Source organism: Tachysurus fulvidraco, chromosome 20, assembly GCF_022655615.1.
Source record: "Tachysurus fulvidraco isolate hzauxx_2018 chromosome 20, HZAU_PFXX_2.0, whole genome shotgun sequence".
Lineage (NCBI taxonomy): Eukaryota > Metazoa > Chordata > Actinopteri > Siluriformes > Bagridae > Tachysurus > Tachysurus fulvidraco.
In genome coordinates this window covers 16,234,278-16,258,434 of record NC_062537.1, presented here as the reverse complement: position 1 = coordinate 16,258,434, position 24,157 = coordinate 16,234,278, and the positions used below count along the sequence as shown (strand labels likewise).

The 24,157-nt window shown below is 37.1% G+C and overlaps 2 protein-coding genes across 6 annotated transcripts in view; both read left to right on the top strand.

The window, feature by feature from the left end:
* cabp1b (calcium binding protein 1b) overlaps positions 1–14,092 on the top strand; it is a 22,820-nt gene extending 8,728 nt beyond the window's left edge. Inside the window, exons 1-8 of one of the 5 annotated variants that reach the window (XM_027140982.2) lie at positions 346–1,291; positions 6,331–6,480; positions 8,420–8,450; positions 8,744–8,887; positions 9,326–9,435; positions 9,768–9,842; positions 10,278–10,350; positions 10,562–14,088. In XM_027140982.2, coding sequence (XP_026996783.1) covers positions 1,247–1,291; positions 6,331–6,480; positions 8,420–8,450; positions 8,744–8,887; positions 9,326–9,435; positions 9,768–9,842; positions 10,278–10,350; positions 10,562–10,587 — 654 coding nt within the window. In that variant the 5' untranslated portion in view covers positions 346–1,246 and the 3' untranslated portion in view covers positions 10,588–14,088. Of the gene's footprint in view, positions 1–345; positions 1,292–6,233; positions 6,485–8,419; positions 8,451–8,743; positions 8,888–9,325; positions 9,436–9,767; positions 9,843–10,277; positions 10,351–10,561 lie in introns of those variants that run through there. The other 4 variants (XM_027140985.2, XM_047805003.1, XM_027140984.2 and 1 more) reach the window with 4 other exon arrangements.
* A 711-nt stretch (positions 14,093–14,803) lies between these two features.
* Positions 14,804–23,729, top strand: gpat4 (glycerol-3-phosphate acyltransferase 4). The gene is made up of 14 exons (XM_027141173.2): positions 14,804–14,965; positions 16,666–17,117; positions 17,530–17,599; positions 18,107–18,398; positions 18,967–19,041; positions 19,531–19,620; positions 19,923–20,016; positions 20,100–20,215; positions 20,398–20,453; positions 20,541–20,626; positions 20,743–20,871; positions 22,017–22,096; positions 22,359–22,485; positions 22,618–23,729. Exons 2-13 carry the CDS (start codon positions 16,950–16,952, stop codon positions 22,465–22,467), a joined length of 1,365 nt encoding a protein of 454 aa, XP_026996974.1. The 5' UTR covers positions 14,804–14,965; positions 16,666–16,949; the 3' UTR covers positions 22,468–22,485; positions 22,618–23,729.
* Positions 23,730–24,157: the final 428 nt, after the last annotated feature.

Genomic DNA, 24,157 nt, shown 5'->3' with positions numbered 1-24,157 from the left:
TTTCTCTGCCTCTCTGTCTCTGCATCTCTCTATTTCTCTATCTCTCTGTCTCTCTCTCTCATCTCTCTGTCTCTTTCTCTGCATCTCTCTCTCTCTCTCTCTCTCCCTCTCTCTCTCTCTCTCTCTCTCTCTCTCTTGATCTTTCTGTATATTTCTCTGCATCTCTCTGCATCTCTCTGTCTATCTCTCTGCATCTCTCTGTCTATCTCTCTGCATCTCTCTGTGCGTCTCTCTATTTCTCTGTGTTTATGCATATCTGTCTATCTCTCATCCTCTATCTGCATCTCTCTGCATCTCTCTGTGCATCCTTCTATTTCTCTGTCTATCTTTATGCATCTCTCTGTCTATCCATCTGCCTCTCTCTCTGCATGTCTCTGCCAGTCTCTCTGTCTATCATATCACTCTGACTCTCTCTATGAAAAAGAGTGAGACAGTAACAGATGATAAGAGAAAGAAAAAAAGAGTAACAGTGACAGAGAGATGGAGAGGCAAAAGAGTGATTCAAATCGAGAAAGAACGAGAGTCTTCGGAGAGTGTGAAAGAGAAAAAGGAGCAAAATAGATAAAGATGAATAAACAGCAGAACTGAGACTAAGACTAAATGATTGACATGAAAACATGAAAAGAAAGGATGAAAAGTGATAGAGTAAACAATGAGATAGAAAAGTAAAAACAAGACACAAAGAATAAAAAGAAAGGGAGAGATTTTGGGGGGGGGGCAGAGGCAGAAAAAGAGAGAAAATAGTGAGAACATTTGGGATTAAGGAAGAAAACAGGATATAAATACAGAGAAAGTGTACAGAAAGAAAGACAGGCAGAGAAATGGAGATAGATAGACGTCAAGGGGACGGAGAGCGAGACCGAGGAAGAGCGAGACTGAGAAAGGAAGAGAGAGGAAGAGAGAGATGAGAACGAGCGCTCACTCTTGTGCCACTCTCAGTGAGCGCTCACACAGGCGTAAGACGTGTCAGCCTTCTCTCCTCCTTCCTTTCGTTCTCTCATCCTGCATCCAATCCCTCTATCTTCTCACTTACTCTGCCTTAGCCTCCATCCCTCGTTCCATCCTTCTCTCTTTTTGGATCTAAGATACATTTTTTTAATAGAAAATGCATTTTAAAGTTGCTTGATGCATGCATGGAAACACACACACACACACACACACACACACACACACACACACACACACACACACACACAGGCATTGACTCTTGCACTCTGAAAGGCAGAATGAAGTAAAGAGGCTCATTATGGGCAACTGTGTGAAATCGCCGCTCAACCGCCTCAACAAAAAGGTACGTTTGCATGTGTAAGAGTGTGTACTAATGTGCAGTTTGTATATTTGTGCATGTTTGTGTGTGTGTGCGTGCGTGTGTGTGTGTGTGTGTGTGTGTGTGTGTGTGTGTGTGTGTGTGTGTGTGTGTGTGTGTGTGTGTGTGTGTGTGTGTTTGTAAATGAGCCTGACTGTGCTTTTTTGGACTCTAGCTGACTAAACAGGACTGACTCACTCTTCCTTGTAGATGAGTGTGTGTGTGTGTGTGTGTGTGTGTGTGTGTGTGTGTGTGTGTGTGTGTGTGTGTGTGTGTGTGTGTGTGTGTGTGTGTGTGTGTGTAATAGGATCATAGAGCTACGCTCAAAATATTGATCCAACTATATTTAGTAGATTTAGTTCTACATGAGTCATCATTACAGCGGTGTCAGTACCTGCGTTCAGCTGCTGAATATTTACACCGTGTCCTGAACAGAGCAGATATTTAGCCTTTAGTAAGTTACTAATATAGAGCCAGGGTTAATAGGGAAATTCTGCATGTCAGTATTCAGTACTCGGGACTAAAGTATTAGAGGTCTATCAACATGATTTACTGTAATTCATCCTCAAACAGCTCCTTTAAAGCCAGCCTGGTTTAAACTTAAAAAAAAATCAGTCAATAACAATCAATAACAATTATAGCTGAATACTACCTTAATACTACCTCAATACTGAAATATGTTTTATCTTGCATGTAAAAATCCAACATATTTTAGAAAATTCTTTAAAAAAAAAAAAAAAAAAGGAAAAAGGAAAAAGGATTCATTCATTTTGTCATTCATTTTGACTCCACTGAGTTTGGATCATAGGCAACATTTATTTCATTATTATTATTATTATTATTATTATTATTATTATTATTATTATTATTATTATTATTATCATTATTATTATTGTTATCTATTCCTTTTTTGGATCTATTTTTGTGTTTTGAAATTAGATTTTAAACACTTTTTGGAATCTTTATGCAGATTTCTTTTATATACAGACATTTTAAAAAGCACTTCACTGCATGCCATAAAGTCTAGATTTGTTTACGTGACAAATAATGAAGATATCGACTTGAAGATAATGAAGATATGGCATGAAGATATCGACTAACACCTCTAAAGGATTTAGACATTATAAAGCCAAGTGCACACTATGTGACTTTCAACACACTTTGAATCACTTGTGATCTTTTGTGTGTCAGATGCTGGAGTGTGTAAACTACATGATCGCTACATGATACACACTGCTGATCTTTATTAACCCCACTGAAGCCCAAATTGAAGCCTAAATCCACTTTTCTATTCTATGGAAAGAAGAAAAAGGGAAAATTGTAGAATAGTCTTGAAGAAATATTCAGCAAGGATTATTCTGTCTGTTCTACAAACAGAACTGGAGCTAAAGTTCAGTGAACAGAAGCCTCACTATTTTTTATACCATTTCTAACAACTGATGTTGTGAACGAATTTCTTCACTTTAAATCTAAATGTAGTTACATGTGAGTTGAACAAAGCTTCAACAAAGAGTCGACTCATGTTTTAGAGGCAGCGGCTGAACTTTTGGTTCGAAGTTTAACCAGCTTAAATTTTACAGAGTAGGTATGAACATAACATATATAAATCATATCTTATAAAAGTTTTTTACTCCCGCACAAATAATAATAAACTGGATTCAGGAATCTGCCGTGTGTGAGAGCAGAATAATTTTATTTTGTAGTTTATCTTTGAAATATCTGCCAATTTTTGGTTACTCACCTCTTCTTTTCTTCTGAGGAATTTTTTCTCTGGGATGAATAAAGTGATCTATCTATCTATCTATCTATCTATCTATCTATCTATCTATCTATCTATCTATCTATCTATCTATCTATCTATCTATCTATCTATCTATCTTATCTACCCATCTATCTATCGGTCTGCCTGTCTGTCTGTTCATCTGTCCTTACATCCGTCTGTCCGTCTGTCCGTCCACTTGTCCTTACGTCCGTCTATTTATCTATCTACCTGTCTGTCTGCCTGTCTGTCTGTCTGTCTGTTCGTCCGTCCGTCCATCTGTCCGTCTATTTATCTATACAGCTGTCTGTCTGTATGTCTGCCTGTCTGTCTGTCTATCTATCTATCTATCTATCTATCTATCTATCTATCTATCTATCTATCTATCTGTCTGTCTGTCTGTCTGTCTGTCTGTTTATCCGTGCATCTGTCCATTCACCAGTCAGTCTGTCCGTCCGTCTGTCTGTCTGTCTGTCTGTCCGTCCGTACGTCTGTCCGTCCATTTGTCCGTTTGTCCGTCTATTTATCTATACATCTGTCTGTCTGTCTGTATGTCTGCCTGTCTGTCTGTCTGTCTGTCTGTCTGTCTGTCTATCTATCTATCTATCTATCTGTCATGCGCTTATTGGCTGTTTCTTATCGCTGTAATGCACTGGAAAAAAGGAATATGCAGCCAAAATAATATTACATATAGTTTACATTAAAATATTAAATTCCTGTAAAACATGATTTTGTTGCTCATAATAAACTAAACTGAACAGGTTTCTAATGTGTCTAGATGGAACGATGTAGAGTGAGTGTGATCATTTCCTGTTGAATTAACATAAACCAGTTAGATGAAATCTCAGCAGGATGCTGGTGATGTTGGTGATGATGTGAACTACACTATACTGTAACTAGACTATAATATTTAGGCTTTAACAGCGCATGTGGCAGAATAGTGCAGTGATGATGTGTCTGATACAGAACTCCAGCACTGTGGGTTTGAGTGTGAGCTCATAGTGAGATTTTTTTCAGGGTTTATATCAAATATTTCACCAAATCATGTTGGATGTACGGAAACAAATTATCTTAATATTACTGTCAGTTCAATCACACGGAAACGCTAATGTACCCATTTTAATGATCAAACAAGCTCTTTTTTTGGTGTAGTCAGCTAGTCTCAGAGGGGTTCACACTTCACGATCCACTACAGAGAAAATCAAATGGGCTTGAAAATGTGAAAGAAAATCACTGAACCATGTACGTTACATGAGCCGGAAATCTGGGCTAAAACTGTGTAGAGTGCATTCGGCTTTAGGCAGATTTACTGTATGTATGTGTGTGTGTGTGTGTGTGTGTGTGTGTGTGTGTGTGTGTGTGTGTGTGTGTGTGTGTGTGTGTGTGTGTGTGTGTGTGTGTGTGTGTGTGTGTGTGTAAGCTGCTCATGTTGTGACAGTAAAAGTATTTGCTATGACTTTAAGGCCCTTTAAGACATTAAATGCATTATTATAGGACTATCGAAATAGGGAGAGAGAGAGAGAGAGAGAGAGAGAGAGAGAGAGAGAGAGAGAGAGAGAGAGAGAGATTTTTTCTCTGATCACTTTCTCTCACTCTGTTGATTGGTTTTACAAACTGTACACTATTTTAAGTTCCTGGTTCAACTAAATTTGACACTATTCACTCACTGTTTAATACCTGGATTTTTATACACACATATATATTTATATTTATATATATATATGTGTGTGTGTGTGTGTGTGTGTGTGTGTGTGTGTGTGTGTGTGTGTGTGTGTGTGTGTGTGTGTGTGTGTGTGTGTGTGTGTGTCTGTGTGTGTGTCTGTGTGTGTGTGTGTAAAAATCCAACTTCTACTGAATTGACTGAAATATTCAGTGGTTTGTTTATATTTTGGATTATTTTATAAATTATTATTTTATAATTAGCAATCTAATCTTGTTATGGACTTTTGCTTCATCATGTATTACGAGAGCTTGCTTGGGAATTTTATAGACCCCACTGACTGCATTTCACTTATCAGTGTGAACTGTTAGTGGGGGTGTGAGAAACACACACACACACACACACACACACAGATGGACCGTGAAGGTCATGCTCAAGTAGAGGGCAGATGCTGATTTCACAAACACACACACATACACACACTTACATACACTTACACACACACACACACACACACACACACACACACACACACACACACACACACACACACACACACACACACACACACTCTCTCTCTCTCTCTCTAACCAGTGAGCAGGATTGAGGACACAATCCACATTGTGCTCGTGTCGTAATCTTTTGAAGAAACAGGGTTTTAAATATTTTAAGTTTGGTGTGTGTGTGTGTGTGTGTGTGTGTGTGTGTGTGTGTGTGTGTGTGTGTGTGTGTGTGTGTGTGTGTGTGTGTGGCTTTGATTAAATTAGTAAAAATATCTTGCTATTAAAGCTAGCTAAACAGCATTACAACAGTGAACTACTAATTGAGTGATTTCACAATATAATGTCATTAATTCTTTAATAGATTTTTGAGTTTACAAATAGACTTTTAAATCAAATATACTGATGAATGCAATTACTGATAAAATATGGTGGTCTGGTGGACTTTAGAATGAATGAGGTGTAGAAATCTTGTGTTATATATTTCACTATAAGTTAAATATGTCTTTAGAGAAAGTGTTATATAGAGCTTAGAAAAATGAAGAAGGACAAGGACGGGTGTGGAGATCACGAGTAGGATAGATAGATAGATAGATAGATAGATAGATAGATAGATAGATAGATAGATAGATAGATAGATAGATAGATAGATAGATAGATAGATAGATAGATAGATAGATAGATAGATAGATAGATAGATAGATAGATAGACAGACAGTTAGTCAGTTAGTTAGTTAGTTAGTTTGTTTCCAGCTGAGAGAGATGAGAGATATCATATAGTCTAATGGCCAGAGGGACAAAATAATTTCTTAGTCTTGTAGTGGAGCATGACAGATATTTTGGATATAAAATCATCAAGGTTTTGTCAAGGTTTTATTTTTTGACATTATATATATATAGGATATACATATGAGTGCACAGTGAATGTGTGGTGTGTAGTATGGAAAGAGAGAGAGAGAGGGAGAGAGGGGGGGAGAGAGGGGGAGAGAGAGAGAGAGAGAGAGAGAGAGTGAGAGAGAGAGAGAGAGAGAGAGAGAGACTCTCTGTCTCTGATCATTTCTGTGCCTCTTGTCACATCCCTCCCTAAAACACTGGGCCACATCAGGACCGGAGGCGGAGCTACAAAGCTGTGGCACGTGATGAAAGCGGAGCCTCAAGCCACACCCTGGCATCTCAAAACTCCACTTATGTACACAGTGTGCTTGGTCCTGCGTGCATCTTTCTACGCAAGGGATTCGCTGAGAGCCGGCAGGCTGTACGTAAGTGTGTACACACACAATCAGACGAATCAATAGAATAATCTCTATTTTTTTTAATTGAATCGTTGTTTTTTTTACATTGTATTACAGTGTACCCAATATAAACAATTCAATATGGCAAAAGTAAATAAATTAATGCTTCATCAAATACATTTTTTGTATTTTACTTGCTAATTTGTACCTGTTTGTACAAATTTCAGAATGTCTAGATTTGTAAACAATTATACTTGTTTCACATTTCGAGTGTAGGTGTCTTTTGTGTCTTTTTTGTGTCCGTTTTATTTTATTATTTTTTATCAAAGTGAACTTATTATTTACCCTCAGTTATTGTCTATTAGTTGTGCATGTATATATATATATATATATATATATATATATATATATATATATATATATATATATATATATATATATATATATACATATAAATATATATATACATATAAATATATATATATTGCTCCTTTATTCTTCTGTTGTATATTTTTGTTTTTATGTTGTATTTGCTTTGCATATTATTTTTATTAATAAAAAATATATGTTATAAATGTTCAGAATTCATCTATTTATGTGTGAGCCTCCTTACCTGTATATTACATGGTAATATATAATACACTGTAAGTTTATTATGTCGTAAAAAACAAATTCAAAGAAAAAAATAAAAGTAACATGTTGCACAGGATGTTCCACCACCAACTTTACAAGCCACTAGCCAGCTCTCCTCACACACACACTCACACTCACACACACACACACACACACACACACACACACACACACACACACACACACACACACACTCTCTCTCTCACATACACACACCCAGTATGCTGACAGATACAATGTCATATGTGATACATCACAGCAGAATGTCACAGTAAACACCTCGATTTCACAGTTGCACTTAAGCTCAGAAATGGACACAGGTGAACAACAAGTGAATATTTGCACAAACTGTGCATGAAAAAAATAAGTGTACGTGTCCTACAGAATGTTCAAACCTACATTTTCTATTCTGTCACCGAGGTGGTGGAATCAACTTCTCCTAGGGGCCCAGACAGCTGAGGCTACCTTCTAACAACGGTTGAGGACCTACAGTACCTCTTCATAAAATACTTGAACTAGCACTTTCTTCCCTGTTTGCTGCATGTGTGTATTTAAAAAAAAAAAAAAAACGTTTTTGAAGAGTGTTTTAGCCTCATGGTATCTTAAGTCTGTAACCTAGTGAACCAGAGTTAATGTATTCAATGATAGAGGCTTAAAAGCACTTTAGCATGTCGCGCTGGATAAGGACGTCTGCCAAATGCTGTAAATGTACATCAGCGCTGCTGTGTCTGACAGACATCGTGTCCACACACGCACACACACACACACACACACACACACACACACATACACCACCATGTCAGTAACATAATATCTGTGTTTTCCGCAGTGATGCATTTCAAGGTAGATGGGGGCTGATAAACCGCACAGCACCACCACTAGGTGTGAACACAATCCTTTACCTCTGTAATATATAATCACGTATTATAAAAGGTGATAAATCTGGGCCATTCTCATCATTAATGTTGCTAATTTTCCAGAAATACATTTAAATTTAAGCGTGAATCACATGCATACATTTTAATAAAGGAGAAGAAGTTAACCCTAGTCCTGCTGAAGCACACTGTTCACCTGGTAGTAGATAAACAACAGATTAAGAAAAGAACTCATCTGAGGTTTTTAAAGTCACTAAAACACATTTGCAAAGTCAAAAACATCCGAATTAAACAGCTGTCTTTAACATGTTTTTACCACCTAATGATTTCTCAATCCTGCTTTGTATAAACTGCTTTTTATTACAGATACCGAATACCGAAAAGAAACAGAACTCGCATAGGTTTTATTTTTCTCTGTTGCCATTTACAAATTGTTTTTTTAATTTTCTTTCAGAACAGAGAGCTGAGACCTGAAGAACTAGAGGGTAAGATTTCTGAGATGATGGGAAGGAAAGAAGAAAAGAATAGATACAATAAGTTTGTTTAGAATGACCATTAAAATTTACTAATCAAAATTACTTTTCTCTAATTTGACCATCATTTGGCAAAATGTTGGAAGGGAATCAAACTGATTCAAAGTTTTAAATGATTCAGTAATTAAAAGTGATTCAGTGAAAAACAATTCTTTCAAAAATGTTTATATTATTCTAATATATTTCTTCATTGAAGCTAGTCACATGCTGTCTGTTTTATCCATCTGGACTTCTTGTGTTTGCAGAGCTCAAGGACGCGTTTACAGAGTTTGATAAGGACAGAGACGGACTTCTTAACTGTAAGGAACTGGGGGTCTGCATGAGGACGATGGGTTACATGCCTACAGAGATGGAGCTGATTGAATTGAGTCAGCAGGTCAACATGAACAGTATGTCTCTTAGATCATATAACGAAACATCATCAGCCATTTTAGCTTTGGTCCAAATTGTATTCATCTGGTTAAATAAAGAGTTTACCCAAAAATAAAAATCACAACATAAAAAAAGAATCGCACTCAGATGTTATTACGCATGCAAAAAAATACTGTCTGTGTTGTAAAAAATAGAGTCAAATTGAATAAAAATAGATTAGGAATTGAAGAGTAAAAGCAGAATTTTAAAACAATATAATAGAATTTAATTTTAAAAGCAACATAAAATTACATTTTTACATTTAAACTAAAATAGCTGTACAGAACAGATGAAATGGAATTCAAATAAAAACTTTGTTTGTTTGTTTGTTTGTTTGTTTGTTTGTTTGTTTGAATAGCTGCACAGAACAGAATAAATTGTTGAAAATGTATAATGTTTGTTCCGTGTTCTGACAGTGGGAGGTCACGTGGACTTTGAGGACTTTGTGGAGTTGATGGGACCAAAACTTTTAGCAGAAACAGCCGATATGATCGGAATGAAGGAGCTCAGAGACGCTTTTAAGGAGGTATAAACTTAAATACAGACAGAGTCAAGAAACTGAGAGATGGGACATATGCAACAATGCAGAATTCACACACACACACACACACACACACACACACACACACACACACACACACACACACACACACACACATACATACACAAAATGACCTGAATATCATTCCTCTAATAGAAATCTGCTTTATCTTTAACGTTGTGGATGTATGTTTGATTACAATCGTGCTTTATGGTGTTCAAAGTCATTGTGAACCTGAACAGAACAATCATGATTAAACAGCATTGATGAATGTGTAGTAAAGAAAGTGAGCAGGCTTTTTAATCATATACTTTCAGTTTGACTCTAATGGAGATGGTAAAATCAGCTCATCCGAACTCAGAGAAGCCATGAAGAAACTGCTGGGACAACAGGTTATAGCTTTCATTATCCCAAGTTTCTTTAATCTATATTGTCTTTCTATACATGTCTTTCCAAATGCTTTCATGTGCTGCAGATCCCTGAAATGTCTGATCATATATTCATCTATTTGTGTCTATAAGGTCATTATTTGGCACCTTATTCAAACTTTTACACATGTTCTCTCATTTTTGTTCTTGTTACCAAAATCCATTATTAACAATGACACAAAATCATGTTATAGACATCTAAAGAAAGTGAGAAAGTGCGACTGGTGAACAGGCACAATTCGATAGTGTGTGTAGATGTAAACTTCGATCTTGGGGTGTGTACGCCAAGACCTTAAGAGTCATTTTGTATGAAAGAACAGCTTCATTTAAATGTTTAGTTGTATCTACTGTACAATCCCACTTGTCTGTATATTAACTTTGTTTTTTTATTAACATCAGATTAAACGTAAAGAGCTGGAGGACATCGTGAAGGACATTGATCTTAACGGTGATGGACACGTGGACTTTGAAGGTGTGTGTTTTTCCTCATCATACTGTGTTTTTTGTAGAACACCTCATAATGTGTGTATATCAGTCTCTCTGTGTCTAAGGCTGCATGCCAAACTCCACACTAATGTACTACAAAGTGTAGTAATTGACACCATGCCTTTACTAGACACCATTCAGTCACTGGTGTTTGAGATGTTAGACAAATCTGCAGCAAAGCTTTTTTTTTTACTCAGAGTTTGTGCGAATGATGTCACGCTGACACGGAGGACCGACAGATCAGAGCTGAAAGACACAATGGAGGTAGAAATGCGCTAGAGAGGTGATTAGAAGTGACATTTGGAATACAACCTCTGACCTCCGACCCTTCGATGAAGCACGAGAGCCCTTGACGTCTCCTCTTCGAAGGACTACAGGCTGATTAAACGATGCTGCAAGAAAACATTTTCTATCCAGCTTTAATTAACAGAAGCACATCTTCCTAAAGATAATCAACATATCGCTGCAATACTGTGATTTAAACGTTTTACACCAGGTTTGTCTGAGCAGGACACACCTTGTGGATTGGATATGCAATATTACTTCTTTCTTTCTTTCTTTCTTTCTTTCTGTGTTTATGTGGACTTTTTTTTTACTGCTGTATGAGAGTAAGTGTATGGAGCCCATCTTACATGCGACAGAGGAAACCTGTGTCATTTTAGCATCAGTAAATGTAGCTTTTTATATAGGATGATCGTGACGAGCAGGGCAGCACAAATAACGTGCACTAAGCTTGAAATTATGTTTTGAATCTACTTTTGTCACTAGTGGTTTCTGGATCTACTTTCTGTCACTGATGGCTTGTTTCACAAACACACAACACATCCGATCTCCACCAGTATACCCTAATTGTAGAAACTGTGAATACTGTATACATAGACAAGTTAACCATGACACACAAAAATTAGTTTGAAGCTAAAAGCACAACATGGGGAAATACTGGGTATAGAAATCTATAAGAACCTCAGATACAGGTAATATAATTCTATACATTTCAATTACAAGACACATTCGCAAAACGTTCAATCAATACGCTTGCTTACGTTGTTAGGTCTTATCAACTGTTTGTATGGGTGTCTTTCTAGACATGGTACTGGGTATCTTACTTGTATCATTCATGAAACATATCTGAGTGTTTACTATTAAAACAATATTCTACATACAATGTATTTATCCATAGAGCATACATTTACCTCACACTTCATTATGAATGCATGTATACCTGATTATTCGTGTAATTATCCATTCGGCCAATCATGTAGCAGCAGCACAATGCATAAAATCACAGATACAAAAACTGTTGAGTTTTAGTGAGGCTGTAGCCTCTTGTTATCGGAGCAGAACCTGACATGTTCCCATCTGCCTCAGGTTTTAGCACTGCATTTTAAGATCTTTTCTGCTTGTCGTAAAGAGTGATTGTCATCACGTCCATGTAAGCTCAAATCATTCTGGTTATTCTACCTTTCTTCTCTTTCTTATTGTCTATCGTAACTGATGCTCACTGGATATTTTTGGATACATCACAGTTTTACTTCATAATGTTTTATTATATGAAAACAAACCTGATATTTACTCAATGCGCTTCTGCCAAATTGTGCTGCTGGACAACTGCATGAAGGTGTACGCATATATGTTTTTATGATTGCATGTAAAATTTATGTAAAGACTGGTAACTATAATCCTATTTATGTATATCAGCAATAAATAGTCAACTTAAATATATAATTGTAAAATATATACTGTACCGATCAGCCATAACATTAAAACCACTGAGGAAGTGAATAGCATCATGCAACTATCTTGTTACAGCGGTACCTGTCAAAGGGTGGGATATAAATATATATAGTAGGCAGCAAATAAACATTCAGTGTGTTATGAGCAGGAAATAATGGGCAAGATCTGATTGTTGTTGACGAGGGCCAAATTGTGATGGTCATGGATGCTTAAGGTGTGTAGTGAAGGCTAATCCGTCTGGTCTGATCCCACAGACGAGATTCTGTAGCACAAATTGCTGAAAAAGTTCATGATGGCTGTGATAGAAAGGTGTCAGAACACACAGTGCGTCACAGCTTGCTGTGTAAAGGGCTGCATAACTACAGAACAGTCAAAGTACCCATGCTTGGTGGTCTGAATAATCACTTAGCTGCTTCACTTAACTGGGGAAGAAATGGCTCCAGGAGGCATCATGGAATGAAGGCAGTGTGGTGGTCTTGGCAATGTTATGCTGGGAAATTTTGGGTTCTGGCCTTCATGCGAAGGAACTTGAACAAACAAATGTGATCCATGGAGGAACAACTAACAGCACTTCACTATCTGCTGTTAACTTGTCATGTGGAGTCTAGAGCTGTTTTGGTGAGACATGGCAGATCTACACAAGAGCTGGCAGGTGGCTTTAATGTTATGGCTGAATGTTATAGAGGTATTATACAATACATTTTAATACAGCTGTAAAATGGGCTGCACTGTGTCTGTGTCTGTGATGCAAGCAGTTTTTTTTTGTTTTGTTTCCGAAGTTATTAGACTCTTACCATCAAAAACCCATATAACTTAATAACTATTACATAATACATATTTATATTATGAACACAATATCAGGCTCATTATTTACAGTAATACACAGCTATTTATTGAAGTCATAAAGCTATATTTAACTTTCATTTACAAATATATTAGACAACAAGTCAAATCAGCAATAGCCCTATAACATGGTAATAAATATAACTAATAATACTTAATGATTACTAAATGATAATAAGCATGTGCTTTGATTTGCATCACTGTACTAAAAATAAAAGGATCACAGCTATGCATCCTGAACCTATGCTGAAAACTATATATTTATTTTTCATTTAAAGCTGCTATAAATATCGTCATTACCAATCCCACACTCTTTACTGGTACTGTTTCTGTACATTGATCCATTTGTATTGATCCATTTGTATATCACATTCTGTTTGTAGCGTCATCATGTCAAAGGTTTGGGATGGAAGTTAGTAGAATAGAGGGCCTAGACCCTATGTAGTGCATTAGATCAATATGCATCCATTATCTTTATATACTTTATAATTACTAGGTTACTAGTGTATAAAATAATGGCACTATTAATGCAACAGGGAGCCCTAAAGCCCTATGGGATGTTTGTAGGATGTAATGTGTCAGTCAGTCAGCAGGTATTTGGGATACAGCTCCCTACAAAATGCAGCACACAGATTATGAACTTAACATATGATGTAAATAAATGTATTACATATCTAAGGCACTACATAGAGAATAATAATAGCATGCAAACTCTATTTTAAGCTCTATGAAGTGCACTACACCCAACAGGGAGCCATTTGCTTATGATTATGAACAGCAGCTCTGTAATAAATATACAATTACACTGAATTTAGGATAGAAATAATAACACACACTGAGAAAATGTGATGCAAATGTCATAATAGGAAGATCAAACCTACATTTATTTTTATGTTGTAAGCACAAGGCTTCGTCTGGGTTTCATCTCCTGCATGAATCCTGTGTGCGTTCTGATCTCTATTGTGAGTGTCGACAATCAGTGTGTGAGAAAGAAGTTGCAGAGAGTCTTCATTTTGTTAAAGTAGGTTTTGAGTGTTTGATTCTATGCCTGCAGAGTGGCAGAAAGTAAATTCTATTTATGGCTTGTGTTATAAAATTTTTCCTTTAATCTTAAGATTTTGCATGAATAAGATTGTACTGAGATGTAATGTGTTATATAAAAAGTGATGGAGAGAGAGAGAGAGAGAGAGAGAGAGAGAGAGAGAGAGAGAGAGAGAGAGAGAGAGAGAGAGAGAAAGAAAGAAAGAAAGAAAGAAAGAAAGAAAGAAAGAAAGAAAGAAAGAAAGAAAGAAAGAAGGAAGAAAGAGGGGCAATTTACCTTAACCAACCCACCAACTTGAAAGTTTTTTGGGTGGGGGAGAAAACCAGAGAACCCAGAACCCAAAGGAGCCATAACAAGAACCGAGAGAGAACTTGCACAAACTTCACACAGGCTCAAGTAAGTCATCATTGAACTTAATAAGCTACAGTTGCACAGCCCATAGCTTGCAACTAGTATATATTTTTTTTAAATTACAATTCTCTTAAAAGTCTTGAATATCTATTTCTATCTATCTAAATGAAATCCATCTATCTAACTAAAAATAATATTTAAGATTATAAGTATTATCGAGATGTCTAAATAAAATAATGGTCCAGCGCTCCGCCTGCTGGACAGAGCTGGTATTACATCTACACGGAATGAAAGCTGATTATTTATTTACAGAAAACAAAATTCCTAAATATTTCTCCACAAACAAACAAGAACGCAATAATTCGACTCTTTCACAAAGTTTTATATTTGCACATAAATAGAGTTAGACGGAACAATAAAATTATTCAGTTCCCGCTCCTGTCTTTGATTATTTTTTTCCCATTTCCGGTTTCCGGTTTGCTGTCGCTTCTCGCTTTATTGTTGCTACTTTCTCTTAGCGGTTTGTCTGTATTTCGCGCAACAACACGTTTTCTTTTACACAAGATCAGCATTTAAATTATGAGACATATTCTCTAGAAGACCCGCATCGCTTATACGTGTTTAAAACTGGGTGAGTTTGTAAATCTTGTGTGATTATAAATTAGCCAGTTAGCTTTATTATTAAACGCCATAAAAATCTAGCGAGCTTTTTTTTTTTTTATGGCTGTAGCTCTGACCGTTAACTGTTCGCTTGTTAATCAGCAAATAACCACAAATAACCAATATTTTATCACATTTAGTGTTTTGTTATGTGTTTGCTTATTAAAATGTACAAAATTATGTTTTTTATTATCTTTAAGCTTTATGGTCAGTTTACATTGTGTGCACTTTAATGCTATTATACAGGCAGATAAAGGTTTGTGAGACTTTTTACGTATAAAATATAATATATGTATAAAATATTCATATAAATATAAAATAATATACATTTCATCTGATATATTTTGCTAAAACCTCTACTTCTATGTGCGTAACGGTACCAGCTGCAGGCTAAGCTAAGCTAAATTAAGCTAAGCTAAATCAAGCTAAGCTAAATTAAGATAAGCTAAGCTAAACTAGCCGGGTTTACAGTACAGGATATACGTGTTTATAAAATCTATAAGGTTGTTGATTTGTCTTTCAATTGATCCGCTCGATTTATTTGCTTTATATTAACTGTCAAGTTTATACTCCATCAGTCCCGTAGAGTCTAGTTTATTTTATTTATTTATCCTTTATTTTACCAGGAATAATCCCATTGAGATAAAAAATAAATAAATCTCTTCTACCACGGAGTCCTGGCCAAAAAATGGCAGCACACAAAGTTTCACACACAAATATTTCAAGACAAACAATACAAAAAAGTCCTGTCCAGCACTCAGAACTAACAAAATATATAAATGTTAAGTAAAACAAGTACATGATTCCTTCAAATGAGACACCAAAATGTTTCTAAAGATATTTAAAGATGGGAGCACGTCTAGCATCAAAATATTCTGCATGTCATACCCTAATCTAGGCGCAGAACAAGAAAAGGCAGTTTTACCAAACTCCGAGTATGATCTAGGCACAGTTAAAAGTAATTTAAAGGACGATCTAGTTTTATAACTGCCAGTGCGATAAGATAAAAGACTACAGATATACAAAGGCAGTTTACCTATTAGAGCTTTGGCAATAAACATATGCATTTTTCTCCTCTGATACAAGGAGGGCCAGCCAACCAAATCAAACAAAGTACAATGATGGGTACGTGTAGGAGCATTAGTCACAAATCCTGTTGCAGCATTGTATATACAATCTAATTTTTTAGTGAAGACAAATTAACATGCATATAAATCACATCACCATAGTCCAACACAGAAAGAAAACAACGTTGAAAAATCCTTTTAAGCAGTAAATAGTCAGATGATTGATATTTTATTGAAAAGCTCACGCTGAGACACATTAAACGTGTTTGTATTGAAATATTTATAAAGTGTTTGTTTATTTTTTGGTGCTATTTATTTTGTTGCCCGGTGTGTAATTTCCTGGTGCATCACTCTCTTTAAAGTAGGGATGAAGTGAGGGGAAATCTCACTGCACCACAAACAGCAGAATTGAAACTGTTCACTGAGGTCAAGTCAAGAAAACAAAATAATAAACCAATATACAAAATACACACTGGACAGGATTTTTTTTTTTTAATAACACTTTTGAAGCGAGTTCAATTTCTCTATAATTATCTTCCAATTATTTGATTTATCTCTGTATCATATTTAACATGATGTGTTTGATTTATTTTTTTCTTTCTAGTCCTACAGAAACGTGAATGTGGTGGACTTCCGGTTCAAAGAAAAGACTGAAAATGTTTTGGAGCACTATGAAATAAAAAACAGACATAAACAAATAAAAACACTAAATGTATAAACACTTTAGCTTGGAGTTTGCCTCCTGGTGTACTCAGTAAGTAGACCTGAGCTTGCTGGTGTGCTCATGAAGGCCTTGTTTCAGCGTAGGCTTCAGAAACTGAGGCTCTAAACGCAGTACAGTCTACAGTCCCTGTGTGTGAATGCTCACTGGCCCAGGTCTCTACAGCGATGGAGTCGTATCTTTTCCCCTTCGATGGGCTGATCTGCATGCTCCTGGGCATCTCCTTCACCGTGTGGTTCACACTTTTGCTGGTGTTTATCATCGTGCCTGCGGTCTTCGGTGTGTCCTTTGGCATTCGGCGGCTCTACATGAATACACTGCTGAAAATATTCGAGGTGGGCGTAAAATGATCGCAAAATACTTACAGCCTGATAATTGCTGATTGTCAGACAAAGTACTCTTCAAGAGTAGTTCAAGATAAAATGTGTGTGTGTGTCAGGGACATAGACAGTGGGATGAATGCATGTGCACATGAAAATGAGTAAACGTTGAAAGACCAAATTGCTCTTTTGTGACATGTTAAATGTACAATTACTCATGTTGGTAAGTCAACTTGTATGTATATTTTAATCTTTTGTATTATTGCAGATCTTTTCGTGACCTAACTCCATATTCATGAATGTCACTGTACTCGAGTTTGTGGTTCGATAAATCAGCAGCAGTGTTCGGAATGATTCAAAATCAGCAAAACAAGCAACTATTTTAGTCGTTTCTGCTCTTTTCTTAACCGGTGTGTTTTTGTTTCAGTGGGCCACGCTGAGGATGGAGAGAGGAGCGAAAGAGAAGAACCAGCATCTCTACAAAGCCTACAGCAACGGTGAGATAATAATCACTACCTTTACACTGTAAAAGATGATGTAAAAACCAGCTGTTCATCATCTCTCATTTAATCCCAACACTGTGATCTAGAACCAGTTACACCAGTTAAACTTCACTGGGTGGAACGTCTTTACCCGAGTCTTAAAACAAAGCATCTGGAGTGTGTAGCAGTACATTATGGTCATAGATTAATGCAGATTGTCTGGTTTCACCATCTAAGGACGATCAGTAACACAGATCACAGAGCTCCAGGACAGATTGTATGTCCACTCAACTAAAATAGAAGTGCTCATATAAACCTGTCTGCATACTCTGAATCTATTGTCAGAGCAAATATTTGTTTTATGCCACAACATCAGAGAAATGACACACCTCGCAGTGTTTCTGTTGACTAATTCAGGATTGCACGCAGATGCAGTGTAATGTATATAAGACAATAATGGCATGTGATATTTATTTATTTATTTATTTAAATTTTTTGTTTTTTTAAATCTCCCCCATTTAGGGATCATAGAGAAGGACCAGGTGTCTTTGGAGCAGGAAATACAGGAAGTGAGTCGTGTTAGCGGAGCCGAGGCCGAATTCAACATGTCGGACATCATGTTTTTCTGCCGCCACGGGGTCGAGAGTATCGTGGACGATGAGGTGACGAAGCGCTTCACAGCCGAAGAGCTAGAGTCATGGAACCTGCTGACGCGCAGCAACTATAACTACAATTTCCACAACATCAGCACACGGCTGACGGCGCTCTGGGGACTCGGCATGCTCATCCGATACGGCATCCTGCTTCCTCTCAGGTAGGGTGCAGCGACAGGGGACAGGGTGGAGACATAGTGCGTCCTCTTGTTAGGTGTCGATGATCTGTTAGTGTTGTGCCACCTAATGCTCTGGGGTGCTTGGGTTAAAGTGGAGGGATGTCAAAAACAAATCAGCCATAGGTTAAAGATTCCCCACCACCACCCAAACTCTGCATATACTGTGCTATGCATTTTCTGTGTTCGTTGTGGTATCTAGTGTATTTCCATATAATCGCTTGGTTTATATTTTCCTTCATTGTGAACACAGTAATAAATTGACTTGCTGACATGAAATGTGTGTATCACGGGGGGAGAAAGATCTTTGAATGTGTAGTAGACGTGTACGAGTTCAGCTCCACCCCATACGCTACGAAATAATGACTGGTACGCTTTATACATACAGCTCCTAAGGAGAGCTACACCTGCCGTGGCTTATTTGATGTTGCTGTGGGTTAGGGTGGATAAATAGTGCACTATGTTTGAGACAGTTTGTTTATCAAGGATCAAGAAAACACGGTGCACTATTGTCAGAACGAAAAGTCAATATTGTTTGTGTGAATGTATGCAGGGTCACTCTGGCTTTTACCGGCGTCGGACTCCTCGTGGTTCTCATGTCACTCATCGGCCTGCTCCCTAATGGCCGGTAAGTCTATTATCTTAATTAGTGCTAGAGGTTTATTAAGATTCCAGGCAAAACTATTATAGATAGTAGTGCTTTTGTTGCCAGAAGAAAATTGTGGCATAATTAACTAATAAACTAATAGCTAGGTAATGGGAATATCTTTATTATTTTTCATACCATTCATGCTGACGTCACCGCACTAGACTTTGTCTCAGCCCAGCTAATGACCTTCTCAGAGAAGATGATGCTGCATCACACCATGCTTTTGTCTCACTTTTGTCAGTCATTTTATAGCTTGTCTCAGCCCAGCTAATGACCTTCTCAGAGAAGATGATGCTGCATCACACCATGCTTTTGTCTCACCTTTGTCAGTCATTTTATAGCTTGTCAGCCTGTCGATACACAAAGTGCATTGTATAAAGTATAGAATATAGTGCACCATGTGAGGCAGTGTTTCTGAATGTGCTGTGTGTGTGATGCTCAGTCAGAGGAGATGTTTCTTTCTGACAGCATGAAGAATTTCCTGAGTGAAAAAGTTCATCTGATGTGCTACAGGATCTGCGTTCGTGCTCTCACCGCCATCATCACGTACCACGACAGGTAGCCCCGCATCTTTTTTACTTTTCTGTGTGTGACCTCTTGGTATGAGATCATCACACAACTTTAAAATAAAGGGTTGGGATTTTTTTTATATAACGTGTTTAGAATAAATAGTCTTTCACATTAAAAATGCATCTGAGTTGTGTGTATATATATCACAATGAATTGTATTGTGTTACAAAGAGCGTTTGATTTTAATGGAATTTAAATGTCCTGCAGCTTTTTATTAAAGAACATTTAATGTGGCATTGAAAAGTTTAAGTTACATTTTCTAGTTTTACCTAACAGCCTCCTTTCCACAGTGAAAACAAACCCAAGAATGGAGGCATCTGTGTGGCCAATCACACGTCACCCATCGACGTCATCATCCTAGCAAGCGACGGCTGCTACGCCATGGTAACTCTTTTACTGGTTGTGTTTTTTATGATCAGGGTAATAAACAGATTTATGTTTAAAAATAAATGGTGTGTGTGTGTTAGGTTGGCCAGGTCCACGGTGGCCTTATGGGCATGATTCAGAGAGCGATGGTTAAAGCCTGTCCTCATATCTGGTTTGAGAGATCAGAGGTTAAAGATCGGCACCTAGTGGCCAAAAGGTAAAGCTACACCAACAAAACCCTGAAAAACTGCTAAGCTAATTGATCATTATCTAATAAACAGGACACACACGTCCACGCTGCTATATTCTCAAGCCTGCTAACAAATTCATAACCTCATGAAGCTGATGTTTGTAAGAGAAATGAGTGTATGTTTTGTTTGATTGATCGTTTGTTTGCAGGCTCAGTGATCATGTAGCAGACAAAACCAAGCTGCCCATCCTCATTTTCCCTGAAGGTGAGAATACCATGAACTTATTGCTGTTAATTTTTTTCCTTTCATTCATTGCAGGCTGGAACATATTTAACACACATTTTCTTCCAGGCACCTGCATTAATAACACCTCAGTAATGATGTTTAAGAAGGGAAGCTTTGAAATCGGATGCACCATCTATCCAGTGGCTATAAAGGTGACCGCGTGTTCTCTTTATAACGTTTTATGTTGACACTGTGTTAACGAACAACCTTCATACCACCATGTAGTGTACATGCATTAAAAAAACAAATGTGTGTGTGTGTGTTGCAGTATGACCCAAGGTTCGGAGATGCTTTTTGGAACAGCAGTAAGTTCGGGATGGTGAATTATCTCCTCCACATGATGAGCAGCTGGGCCATCGTTTGCAGCGTGTGGTATTTGCCACCCATGATCCTAGAGGTGAGGTTTACCGTCTACGGTAACTAAACTATTCATTGTATTAAAAGCATAAGACACTCTGTTTATATTTGGTTTGATCCAGTCCAAGTTGTTTATTTTTTCTTTAATATTATTATTATTATAATAAAAAAAAAAATTTTTGCTTCTGTATGTTGCTGCTACTGTTTTGTTTTTTTGTTTTTATGGCTATTTTTTGGTCTGCGATGAAAGTTTGTCCATTTTATGAAGCACTTGTTACTTGGTGGTGTAGAACTGACACATCCTCCCTCGCTCGATTTAAGCAGTATCGGCATTTTTTTTAATCAAGGCACTAAACAAATGTTAGCACAAGTTTTAACGAATTATATCCCAATCTATTTTTATTTTCTTTTTTTCACATTCTGAGCAGTTTCTTCATTACAGCAGTGAAGAGAAATAATACAGGCTTCACTACATGCGCTTATCTCTTCCTTCCATAAATGCCTTTAGCGCCCCCCCCCTCCATCTATCTATCTATATACATATGTATATACACACACGCAAACTTACTTCTCACTACTTTTTTGTATCCGTCGCTTCAGTTTGAAGCTGTAGGTCGGATACCAACATTTACTCAACGGTTTGCGATCAGTTAAGCCTCACTGCTGCTAGTGCTAGCAAGCCTTTATTGTTTTTTGCTGATAAATTGTTGATAAGCCCGTGTTCACCCTGCTGTACAGTCACTTCTTCCGCCCGGTGGAGTTTTTATTCGTGATAATCAGCACTGTGGTGTGGTATTATTGGAAGGCAGGAAGGTCTTTTTGTGTAAGATAAGGTTACTTTCTTTCTATTATCAAAAAATAGACCAATGGAAATTACTCCATGTTCTTGTTGATTTTCTGATGCATTATTATTATTACTTTTTAGTCTTTTTCCCTAGAGCACCTCTGGTTTTTGTTTTTCATGCAAATGTGGCATTGGTACAGTTGTGGGATTAATGTTATGTAAGTGCCAAGCTTATGCTTTTGTAAGTGGCTACAAAAATTCCAGTAATTGCTGGAATAGCACACCTACTGTAGAAAAACACACGAAATGGGGAAATAGATGCATTTTTGTATATGATTTTGTAGGTTAAACACTTGTTAATAATTTAAGTTCACAATCTCAAACTGCGTGTGTGTGTGTAGGAGGGCGAGGACGCTAAGCAGTTTGCTAACCGGGTGAAGGCCGCCATCGCCAGGAAAGGAGGTTTAGCCGATCTGCTATGGTAACACACTCCTACACACAAGGGAGTTTTGATTCACGTGCTAAAGCTTGTAGCAGATTGTGACTTGGTTATGACCATCAAAAAGCAAAATAAATACAAAATGGATTTTAAACACTAAATAATCAATACCTTTTCATACTTTTTATGGTGTTTTTAAATGTTCCATTACAGAATTTCTCAAAATGGCCATTACTAGTATTCTGCTGTGTTAATGTCCCCACCTATTCTGATTATTTGAGTAAATCTAACATGTTTGTTACAGGGATGGAGGACTAAAACGGGAAAAGGTGAAGGAGGTGTTGAAGGAGGAGCATCAGAAACTCTACAGTAAAGCCTTAGTGGGAAATGGTGAGGATCGAAGTCACTCCTGATCGCGGACGTGCTGCCTGGTAATTCAGACCAAACTAATCAATCCTTGAGACTTGAGTCTTAATCATGTTAATGTGATGATCTGGTGGTAACATGATCAGATACGCACTGCTATTATTACTATCATTATTTACAGTTATATGTGATTGCAGATTGCAAGCAGACCTACTGATTGTGCCCAAAAGGCAAGACGAATTTTATGAATCACGGCACAGACTAAAACCGGGCCAAGATCGAAGCCTTGCTGAACTCCTCTGCAAGATAAAAGCTGAACTGAAATAAATTGAACCGAACAGATATCGCTCAGCAAGCGACCTTAGCTGAACCAAGCAGATCAGACTGCTAACCGGAGTCAACGGGTCAAATCTGATCTGGAATGGAATGGACCATGTTGATTTTGGATCGACAGTTCAGCGACTAAAAAAAATCTCAGCTGAAAGGATCACTCGTGTATCGAACAACAGAAAACTTAATTCAACCAAAAAAGATCTGATCAGATCTAAACAAGACTAAATAAAACAAATTAATGTGTTTAATGTCATACTGAACCTAACGGACTTGGAATTGAATTTCACTGTTCAGTTGACTGAGACGAAGAGAATCAGAAAAATCTGAACTGGATATGAACTGAAGAAATCCGTTGCTTTGCTGATAAATATATCAGAACCGTTACTTTGCATACTTTTCCATGAATCTATGCAGTGGCATTACATTCATTCAATTTCCTTAGAATTTGAAGTACGTCAAATACTTTTTTAAATTTATTTATTTTGTGAGTCGTCTGTTACAGTAGACACATTTTCCGTGTGAAAACATTTTATTTCTGCAGAAAGAAACTGCAACGGTGACAGTATAAATAAAAAAATCAACGTTTTGGATCTCTAAAACGGAGAATGGACATCGCTGGGTGCAAAGTGTCTGCTTTCATTTAGGTGTTTATTCACTTAAATGTCTACTGATCAAAGTAAAGAGAATTGTGTGCATCATTATATGCTGATAACTTGATATAAAGTATAATATGCTTATTAAACACGCACAATATCATGGCCACTTCAGAACATTGTACAAGCCTGTACTGTTCAGTAGACACCATAAGATTAGAGTCTCGTTTGAGCAAAAGCAGTCCTGTAATCCTGCACATCTGATGACAATGAAATAAAGGGGGAAAAAATTATGAAAATGGTAGATGAAGGTTATCTTGAATTCTGTTGAACCCTGTTAGAATGGTCTGCCCTGTTTCTCATTAAATGAACATGTATTAACACGTCCGTCTGCTGAATGTCTTCTGATGGAAAGTCTTAGTGGGTTTAGCGCCATGCAAACTGCATGTCTGAATTCTTACACAAGTGTAATATTATAATAATAAACTTTTATTTTGTATAGCACCTTTTAAAAGTAGCTTCTCAAAGCGCTTGACATAAAAGATGAAATTAAAAGATACACATAACAGTACAGGCATTAAAACTAACCATATAAAAATAAAAAGGCAATAAATAACAAAGAAATCACATTAAAGCTACCCTAAAAAAGTATGTTTTAAGGTGGGATTTAAAAACACCCAGTGGTTCTGCATTCCTAATCTCTGAGGGCAGAAAAATTCCACAATTTGGGAGCCAGATAAGAAAAAGCCCGATCACTCAGTTTTTAGCTGTGTTGTTTGTACAGTCAGAAGACCAGAAGAGTGTAGAGCAC

What these genes read in the sequence shown, in the direction of transcription:
- gpat4 (XM_027141173.2), top strand. Translation starts at nt 16,950, where the DNA reads ATGGAGTCGTATCTTTTCCCCTTCGATGGGCTGATCTGCATGCTCCTG. An exon ending in CTACAAAGCCTACAGCAACG is followed by an intron (nt 17,600 to 18,106) that starts GTGAGATAATAA and finishes TCCCCCATTTAG; the next exon opens with GGATCATAGAGAAGGACCAG. An exon ending in GGCATCCTGCTTCCTCTCAG is followed by an intron (nt 18,399 to 18,966) that starts GTAGGGTGCAGC and finishes GAATGTATGCAG; the next exon opens with GGTCACTCTGGCTTTTACCG.